We start from the raw sequence: 10,707 nt of genomic DNA, 5'->3' as shown, positions 1-10,707 counted from the left end.
GGGCCCATCACGAGGTCAGGGTAGGTCAGGGTAGGTCACAGTTATCATTTCTACCTATGCTATTATTTGTGCCTTTAGGAAGTTTGGGTTTCAGCTTTCTGGATTAAGGATTCTCAACCTATGTGAACAATTTTTCTTGGACTCTTTTAGTTCTAATGTTCTTCAAGTTTCTTTAAAAAAAAATACAAACACAAACAAAATTCTCTCAGGCAATCCTTTAGTCTGGATGGAAGACTGGGAAGCACTGCTTATCTTACAGAGGTCAATGTCTGGAGCATGATCAGGAAAACTGCCTCAGAGTTCCTCCAGGAATCTTGCAACCCCTCTCATATGCAATGCTTCACAGGCAGAAAACAAGAAACAGGTCCAGAGCGGCCAAAGTGAAAAGGCCAGCAATTATTTAAAATGCTAGGAATATTTAATTATACTTAGGAAAAAAATCTGCTTGCAAATATTTTTAAATATGTAAATCATGGCAATAGGTTGATAAAATTACTTTTAGGACCAAATTGATTTTGGCCTGTTTGATAGAAAGCCCACTTTACTAGAGTTTTTATGTTTTGGTGTCTAGAGTTAAATATTGCAAAATTACTGTGACTGCCATTCCCTCTTGTGAGAGGCTTCGAAAAGCAGGCAGGAAACAGCCCCTCCCAGGGCTGGCAGAGGAGCTCTCAAGTTTGGTGCTTGTTGGCAGGCCTTTTGCCCAGCTTCAAAGGGATTGGAAGGGTGGTGACAGGCTCCAGCCTTGGAATGCAGACACTGCTCAGTGGAGGGCCAGGCTCAGCCCTGTGGAAAAGCTCCCGGTTCCTGCCCCTCTGAACTGATAGGAAATACTGGACTGGTGTTTTCCCTCCCTTCTTGGTCCCTTGAGATGTGAGTCAAGGAAGAGGCAGAGAAAGATCAGCACAAATCTTTCCAGAGGTCCACTAGATCTCCGAGAGCAGCAGCCGTTCCCTGGAAAAGGTGACTCCATCAGCAGTGTGGGCACGGTGACTACTAGAGACATGCTTCACTGATACAGTAGCAGCAGGATTGTGGAGTAAGAAAAGGGAAGAAAGGAATCCAGCATCATGCAAAGATTCATTTTGGAAATTGGGAGCAAAATAGGCCAGCCAAAATAAAATGGGAAGCCTGAAGTCACAGATGGTTGTGAGAAGGGCTGGATACTTCTGATGAGCCCCAAAACTGGAGCTTAAAAAGAAGCTGCAATGGTTAAAAGAGAATCATAATTTCCACCAGTGTTAGTGGCTTTGGGGGGGGGTATTGAACGTGCTGTGGTCTTAGATGTATTCATTCATCATCTCTGACTGAGTTTTGCTTGTACAATATATCTGAGAAATGTGTTTTTGATGATTTCTTCAGTCAACTCAAACATGCTAATGAAGTCCATATGCTATTATTATTATTATGCTAATATTACTATTTTTGTGATTGAATCTCAGGCTTTACACATATGACATGGGCTCAATCAGTGATCTGCACCCAAGCCCCTACAGTAGCATCATTGAATAAAAAAAAAAAAAAAGACACTGAGATCCTCTCATCTACTCCTTCACTTTGCAGGGTAAGATGGCTTTTACCCTGCACTCAGTGGGAGCAGAAAGAACTCCAGAGGCAGCATAGCAGCCCCAGGTTTCTAGCTGGCCATCCATGGCTTATCTCCCATACCACCCTCATCTGCTTAACTGGCCAAGGAATGATGCTTCAAGAGGCAAGGTTCCTCCGGGAGAATTGTGCTCTACGGTTACATTCCAAAGCAATGTCTGAAGAAACGTTGCCTATTGTATGTTCTCTTTTATCATAAGATATTTGCTGAATTGAAAATAAAACCATACAGAATGTAACACTGCTCTAAGTATTAAAATAAGTAGAAGACCACAAAACAACAGCAGAATCCCAAATAACTGCATGAGAATATAGGAAAAGGACTTGAATAGACTTTTCTCTCAGGACAATGTACAAGCGGCACACAGTGAGGTAAAAAAATGATAAACCATTGATCATTAAAAAAAATGCAAACTGAGCCACCATCTCACACCCAGGATGACTGTCATTAAAAGTTTTGACATGTCTGTAAGGATGTGAGGAAACTGGAATCTGTATACACTGTTATTGGGGGGAAGGAATGTGAAATGGCCAAGTACCTACAGAAAATATTGTAGAGATGCCTCAGAAATTATAACTAGAGATACAGTATGCCAGCAAACTCACACGTGGGTAAAGCTACTAAGAGCTGACTTTTGGAGTAATGTCATGCCTATGTTATATGTGGTTCAGCATAGTCAAGAAGCAAAAGCAAAGTGTAAGTGCATGACCAGCGCTCTCTCCCTCTTTCTCTTTCCCCCCTCTCTGTCCCTTTCTTTGTCTCTATATAATCTATACATCTACATATATGTTACATATGTATATATTTATAATCCTTCTCTCTATAGAGTAGAAAACTCTTCAGTCATAAAAAAGGACACTTTGCCATTTAGATCAGCATCAAGGCACCAGATCATACTATAAGTGCAGTAAACCAGGCAGCAAAGGGCAGGTAAACAAACAATCCACTTAGGTGTGGGATTTGAAGCAGTCAGGATCATAGGGGTAGAAAACAGGATGGTGGATGCTGGGGATGGGCATGGAGAACTGTGGGGGATGTTATCCAAAGGGCATACTGCTGTGTTTTTGTATGACAAATAACTTCTAGTTATTTGCTGTACAAACATAGTATCTATAAACAACAATAATATATTTTGTGATTAAAAATTTCAGAAGCCTGCAGTGGAAGTGCCTGCCGGTAATTCTAGTATTTGGGAGATAAATGCAGGAGGATCAGGGCTGAAGGCTAGCCTTGGCTATATAGCTAGTCTAGGAAACACGAGATCCTATCTCAAAGAAGTTAACAGAATATCCTGTGTAAGCTGATCTCACAATGATTCTCCCAACCCCAATATGCTGGACATATTTATTATTTTTACTGTAATAATGGTTTCATTGGTATAAGTACATATTGAAATTTATCAAAGTATGTTTATTACATATTTGCAAATCCTTGTATATCAGGTATAACTTGGTAAAGACTTTGAAGTGAACAAGAACAAACAGCTGGGGACCTTGATCCAGGGGTCCAGATAACCAAAATCAAAATAATGGAGACTTTCAAAGTAGGCATATTTATTCTGTTATGAGGGTTCCCCCCCCCACCTCCTGGGCTATCTATACTGCACAAAATCTGCTTTGTATAGCTCAACTATTTGTTTATATAGTTGTTAGGAGTGTAATTGAAAGTTGATAGACCATTTGCAAAACCCCAAATTAATCTGTAAGTCCCACCTGCACGTGAACCAGGAGACTTCCTGGAATATTGGGAATTGTAGTTTTTGGGCAATAACAAAGCCTCATGGGAAAGTATTCTGGCTATAGGTTTGTCCTTATACACTCCTGTAACTCATACATACCCCTGCAACACGTGGCTTGAGGCCATTCTCAGATGAGGAATTCAGGGAAACGGTCCTGACCAAAGCCCATCTCTTTGTAGTATTTAATATGTAATAAAGCTTGCTTTAAATTTGGCCAGAAATGGTAGGTTTTTTTTTGTAAATCACAGGATTAACACATGAATATTCATAGTTCTTACTACAGCTATAAGGCCTCTGAATTCTTGAAAGGCAGAAGAAGTTCTTAATTAAAGAAAGCAGGGAAATTCAACCAATTTGCTTATTTATGGGCTTATGACCCCATTTTTTTTGTGTTCAACTAGATTACCATACAGTTCCCCCATACAACCACTGAAAGTAATTACTTCAAAATTGAATAAAATGCTTCTTTGATTCCATGCCACACTATATGACATGCCACAAAAGATGGATTGAGTGGAAAAATATCAAAGTGGGTTATTTAATCTGCTGTTTAATTTATCTGCTGTAGCCTCAACATTCCTTTCTTAGAAGGAGAGGGCTGTACTTATAACAACGGTCATGTATCCCAGCTAGGATCATTCTGTGCCAGTGCTTGCCTTGGGATCATGTGAGGTGTTTGCTGTTGCTGTAGGAAACACTGTTGACAATGCAAACACCACCTCTTACCCCAACAGACAGGACAGACTCGTAGCAAGCTCAGCCTTTGCTCAGATTCTCCTCTTGATGAAACAAAGGGATTTCTGCACATGCTTGAGAGATTGCAGGTAATCTATGTGTTTTATTTCTCCTTGCCCTTTTATGTTTGGCACGGAATGGTAGCTAACATTACATTTTATAAATAGGCTTTAGAAAGGGAAACTATCTGTAAATTTACTTAATGTAGAAGACAGCTGAATGGTTTAGAGGATCTGCCAAAGAAAGGGACAGAAGCAGCACTGACCACGCTGCTGAGTGCTGGTCTTGGTTGTTATGGGCAATGTTAGTACTTATTTTTTCTGTGAGGCATTTTTCTGTATATATTTTAAATCTATTCTAGCTTTGAGAGAGTTTAGATAAATGCCTTCGTGTGGAAGACTCTCCCATGGGGAACACTGGTGCCATCTGTGTGGGTCTGGAACTAGCTGCCATGTAGGGATGCTAGACACTGACTTGCTCTGTTATCCTCTAGACCTTGGAGACAGGAGACACTTTTCAGGAACCATAACTTGTAGATGCTTATAGAGCATCTTACCCCAACAGACAGGACAGACTCGTAGCAAGCTCAGCCTTTGCTCAGATTCTCCTCTTGATGAAACAAAGGGATTTCTGCACATGCTTGAGAGATTGCAGTGCACCATAGCAATCAGTGTTTTGTTTCTGTTTATATTTATTTAGTAGCTTAGATTCATGTAATAGCAACGTAACATGAACGCAGTGTCACCCATAGAGACTGGCATTCTTAATGGAGACCTGGACACTTTCACTGTTGGAGAGTCCATCAGTGTAGTACTGGGCCACACTGGGTCATTCAGCAGGCGGTGGATAACTGGCCAAGTTCACAGATGAGATATTGCAGATGATAACAGATTTGAAGAGTTAACTGCGGCTTTTAATTAGTGGTGTGAGCTGGTTCACCTTCACACTAGTTCCATTTATCTTGAGTTTATCTACTCAAATAATTGTTTTAATATTTAATCTTTTTTCTTTAGTTAAAACATTTCTTACTGGCATATACAATAAACTGGACATATTCCTGCTGCACTGATAGTCAACGAATTTTACATACATTTCAAGTAAATAAAGCCTCACGTTACATATTAAACAGAAGAAGAATCAATAATAAATATTGCTAAAGTAATCTGCAAGACAATAATTGATTGATGAATCTACTTTTCAATTTATTATAGATCTGAAAATATGCAAATAAATACCATACCATTACATATATAATCACTATACTCAGCAGGAGTACCATGAAATAGAAGTAAAATAGTCATGGCTGTGGAACATGGACTTTAGTTACCCCAAATACCATGTTCCAACATGGTTGCAGATCTATGGATGTTTTAAATGTTTATGAGACAAAACAAAGTCATAAGTCAAGGCCCCTTTCAAAAATATCAGCAGTGGCAACATCAGGTAGATGGGCTACAGCAGATTGGGGAATTTCTGGTATAGGCCACAGGTGCTGTCTGGTGACATTCTTAGCCTTTGGGTTCATGGAAACTAGTGGTGGGTTATTGAATTCTGAAAGGTTTACCTAAGGGTCCATAAGGTGTGAGGCTAGAGTCAGAGATGGGCAAGTGGTAGCTCGATACAAAGAGAGCTACAGATCATTCAAGCTAATTTGATCTGAATAGAAACATCCTAATTCTGCACAATCATCATCCAACATAGGTTTGATTCTTCCTTTTCTAGAATTTTTAGTTCATATCCTTACAGTCAGTATGAACTAAAGTCAGTTTTCTCCAAGCTAGATTCAGGAGAGTTCACATTATTCAAATGATCAGTACTCATTTCTTTTCATTACAGGGTTTTACTGTATAGTCTTATTGTATAACCTCAGCTTACTCCAATTTGTAATCCTCCCATCTCAGCCTTTTAAGTTCCAGTGTTACAGGTTTGTGCCACAATGCCTGGCTTCAATTTCTTCTTGTAGTAGTATTCATTTGCGGAAGTAGTTAAAGTATGGTAACATCTTTTACCAAATGACTGATGATTGAGTTTTATTAAACAATTGCATAATTCACATTTGAAGTTTCCTGGCGGATCAGAGGACGCAGCTTTGAAGACATGATGATTCACCTATAGCAGAGAAAGCGGTCTCTGGAAAAAAAATGAAATGAAACACTTAAGTAACACAGACTTAGTCCATCAGGCTACAGAGTGGCTCCTACTAAGGGCATGGTGTGCTGAGTCTCATGTGGAAGATTTCTAAGTGTCGTACAACCTGAGCCCACAGGGACAAATGGACTTGATGAGGACTAAGAGTGCAAGGTTGCTGACTGTGCCTACACTCACCTTTGGGACCCATCTGAAGAGTGTGAGGGGACCTACCTCCTCAGGTAGAAAGGTACATGTGTAAGTAGAGCCAGCATGCGCAGGTGGCATTAAGTTCTGTGGGCTTTGCACTCATTAGTATATTCTTGTTTTCTTGGAAGAGAGCTTACTGTGACCCAACTTGGAGGATTTTTGGAGGTTAAGGAAATTTGAGCCACATTAAGGAGGCAGGTCCATCAAAGAACTGAAGCTTTGGCTAGTCTGATGCTTCAGCAGTCAGTCTGTAGGGCTCTGGCAATATTATCATCACTATATTTTTCCACTTGGAAGTAGTAAATAGTTACCTTCCTATTGCTGTGGTAAAACAGCACATCACCAAAGCAACTTATACACAGAAAGAGTTCTGGAGGGTAAGAATCCAGGATAGCAGAGCAGACACATGAGGTAGAAGGAGCAGGATGCTGGGGTGGGGGTCTGGCTCATATCTTGAACTCTAGGCAAGAGGCAGAGAGCAAACTTGGAACAAAGTGAGGCTCTGAGACCTCAAAGCTCTCTCTCAGTGACATACTACTACTAACAAGGCCATACCACTGAGATCTCAACAAACAGCACCATCAATTGGGAACCAAGTTTTTATATGTCAGAGTCTATGTGGACAGTCTCATTCAGGTCACTACAGGTACCACGAGGGGGAAATCAGAACACCATCAGCAGCACAGGTACCATGCTTCTGATTATTCTCTAATTGGTGTTAAGACTCTTTGTGCTGAGGCCTATGAGGGCAGTCTGCACCCTGCCTTGCCTAACCACAGCTGCTTTGATGGGCATGTGGTTTCTATGATTTTAGGAGCATGGTTCTGTCTTCTGTCACCTGCTGTTCTCCCTGAGTGTGGGTTGTGTCTATATTTTCCCTCACAGAGATATGATCATATTGATAAGGAGCTCACCCTGCTCCAGTATGACTTTGCCTTGGCTGATTCCATCTGTAATGAGCTGGTTTCAAATGCAGCATGTCCTGGGGAACTAGGGTTTGTGCTTCAGTATGATGTTGACTCTTGGCTGGGGCTTGGACAGAGGTAGGGTTGCTTCAAGCAGTTCGACCCATAACTCCATTCTTCCTAATCCACCACTCAATCTGAACTCCATCAGCACTCTCCCAGTAAAGAAGGAGATGGGATACTTGGAGCTGTGTCTCACAAGGTTGAGCTGTCCTAAAATAGGATGTAAATCTACAGATAAGTCTGTGTGTAGGCAAATTCTACATCACCCAAAAGCCACATTCTTTCCTGGTTATAGTCATGAGGGAAGTGAATAACTCCCCCATGCAACTTCCACTCCCATAATTTTCTCCTCACTAGCTGTAATCACATGTCCCTCAAGTATAACATGCCCACCTGTTGATGTTCTAGTTCCTCTTAGGACAGCTATAATTGGTTAATTATTTTTTCCTAGTATGAATTGTGGTTTTATTGGCATCTCTTAGCTGAGCTCAGAGTATTTTTGATTTAGTGGGAGCGATAAAACCCTGAGTCTGGCAGTTTCAGTAGAAATCACTAAGAGGTAGGAGAGTTCCTAGGGCTTAAAGCGTGTGTTGGAAACCAGCTGATGTTAGTAGTGGGGTGAATCCTCAGGACATAGCCATTGGTCCTGGTGCCAGTCTCAGGAAGATAGGGCCATCTGAATAATATGGAAGTTCTGGCATCAGGCAGGACTCATTATCAGCACTGAGGGTTCCCTGATTTTCCTACAGTTCATTTGAATGTTGAAGTTTCTGAGACTTAAAAAAGGCAATTTTGCTTTTGCTTTTTGGTTCTGACTTTACTCTCTCTCTCTCTCTCTGTCTCTCTCTGTCTCTCTCTGTCTCTCTCTGTCTCTCTGTCTCTCTGTCTCTCTCTCTCTCTCACACACACATACACATACACAGACACACACACCCACACCCACACCCACACACACACACACACACACACACACACACACACACGCACACACGAGTAGTAGGCTCTCTTTAGCATTAAACCATCTCTCAAGTCCCAGACTTTTGCTTCTCTAAAGAAAACTTTTAAAGGTCAACTTTTCAGCCCAGGCAGCTGAGTGGTCTCTGGTGCTCTTGCCAGTCTCTGGTTTACTTACAGAATGAATAATAGTATTATTACTTAGCAGAGATATTCAGACATAAGAAGAGTATAATGGTTAAGAGAGAAAGGTGATAGGATCTAGAATCACCTAGGAGACTATGTGTCTGTGAAGGAGTTCCCAGGCTGGGTTAATTGCAGTGGGAAGAGCCACTTGCATTGTAGGCAGTGGTGGGTGGTGGTGGTCTCAGGATGAAATCAAAGGAGAACATGAGTTGCATTCATGGCTCTCTGCTTCCTGAACTGGACACAATGTGACCTGCTACCTTACACACCCATCACCATGGCTTCTCTGCTATGGTGTATAGCACGTGTAAGCCCTTAACAAAATTAATCCCTCACTAAGTGGTCTTAGTCAGGTATTTTATTCACAGCCACATATAAAGAAAATTAATTAACACAGATGTCCACATCTGCTAAATGCATGGAGGCTGTCATAGAGTTTTAGGGAAAGAGCCAACTTTATGTGACCATCAATATCTGAGACATTTAAGAAGAGTCTTGAGTCCTTCAAGAACTCTTTTAGTTAAAAATATTTATTTTGACCCATGAAAGGAGTTACAGAGACAAAGTTTGAAGCTAAGACAAAAGGATGGACTATCCAGAGACTACCCCACCCAGGGATCCATCCCATAATCAGCCACCAAAACCAGACACTATTGCATATGCCAGCAAGATTTTGATGAAGGTACCCTGGTATAGCTGTCTTGTATGAGGCTATGCCAGTGCCTGGCAAATACAGAAGTGGATGCTCACAGTCATCTATAAGACAGAACACAGGGCCCCCAATGGAGAAGCTAGAGAAAGCACCCAAGGAGCTGAAGGGGTCTGCAACCCTATAGGTAGAACAACAATATTAACTAACCAGTACCCCCAAAACTCATGTCTCTAGCTGCATATGTAGCAGAAGATGGCCTAGTTGGCCATCACTGGGAAGAGGGGCCCCTTGGTATTGAAAAGTTTATATGCCCCAGTACAGGGGAATGCCAGGGCCAAGAAGTGGGAATGGGTGGGTAGGGGAGCAGGGTGGGGGAGGGGTATACGGAACTTTCGGGATAGCATTTGGAATTTGAAATGTATATAAAGAAAATATCTAATAAAAATGTGCAAAAAAAGGTGAAAAAAATTTATTTTGTATATGTGTGTTTCCATACACATGTTAAAATATGTGTGGAGGTCAGAGGACAACCTGCAAAAGTCAGTTTTATGCCTCTTACCATGTGGTCCTAGGAATTGAACTCAGTCTACCACTAGGGCCTGATCTATCCCATGAGAGTTGTGTTCTTGATTCCTCCCAAGGTTGAGGACCAGACGGGTCATGCCTAAGTGTCACTAGGTGGCATATTCACATTATTTCTCTCAGCCCTAGTGTTCTCATTTTGGGAGCTCCTTGGTTTGTGACATCAAGCACTGGTCTTCATATGGCTTTTTCTCGGAGGGTATGTTAAAGTTTTCTCTTCTTATAAGAGCACCAGACATAGGAATAGGCACTAGTGACTCTAATGGCTTCATTTACTTGATCATTTAAGGTTATTAATTTTCAGATAAAATCATACTGACAGACATTGGTGGTTGGGGTGTCCATCTATTTGGAAGATCCAACTCATTTTACAGTAAAATCTATGTTCATAATATTTAACTCCTCTAACCAGGTGACTGTACTAACCCACCATGCATAGAACATAGAATTGTGCTATTGTGCCAAATACAGCTTTCCTTTTCACTTTGTAAACATGAACTGGGATACAGAGAAAGACCAGTTCTAAGGGAAGAGGGGATCTAAGGATCTCCTCAGATGTTTGACCTTGTTTGACAAATTTGGAAACATGTATTGTGGGTTTTTAAAAAATAACTTATGATAGACCCATTTGGCTACCTAGCTCAAAGACAGGGACTACTGATTTTTATGGATCAATAACCAATTAATGAGATAAAATCACTTTATTAACACTTTAATTAAAATCACACAACCTTTGAAATTAGAATTTAAATTTTGGTGAACATTAGCTGTGTGGCCCTAAGCATGTCAATTAACTGCCTGGATTTCAATGTGCTGTCTGTGAAGTTTTGACACTGAATTAGGCAGTCTTTAAACCACATATTTTGTCTGGAACTTAAAAAAAATTGTTCTTATAATATTGAAGGATGAAATTCAGCTAAGAAAATGGGCTCCACAGGAGGAGAAAAAA

The 10,707-nt window shown here is 40.9% G+C and overlaps 1 protein-coding gene across 4 annotated transcripts in view; it reads left to right on the top strand.

Moving 5' to 3' along the window:
* Positions 1–4,067: 4,067 nt before the first annotated feature.
* The window catches only part of Rp1 (RP1 axonemal microtubule associated), a 408,574-nt gene continuing 401,934 nt past the window's right edge, over positions 4,068–10,707 (top strand). For all 4 annotated transcript variants that reach the window (XM_085835373.1, XM_085835382.1, XM_029485010.2 and 1 more), the window contains exon 1: positions 4,068–4,168. In XM_085835373.1, coding sequence (XP_085691499.1) covers positions 4,151–4,168 — 18 coding nt within the window. In that variant the 5' untranslated portion in view covers positions 4,068–4,150. The remainder of the gene's footprint in view (positions 4,169–10,707) is intronic.

Source organism: Mus caroli, unplaced genomic scaffold (assembly GCF_978045245.1).
Source record: "Mus caroli unplaced genomic scaffold, Mus_caroli_1 scaffold_1, whole genome shotgun sequence".
Lineage (NCBI taxonomy): Eukaryota > Metazoa > Chordata > Mammalia > Rodentia > Muridae > Mus > Mus caroli.
The sequence above is the reverse complement of the archived record's forward strand: the minus strand, read 5'-3'. Positions and strand labels throughout refer to the sequence as shown.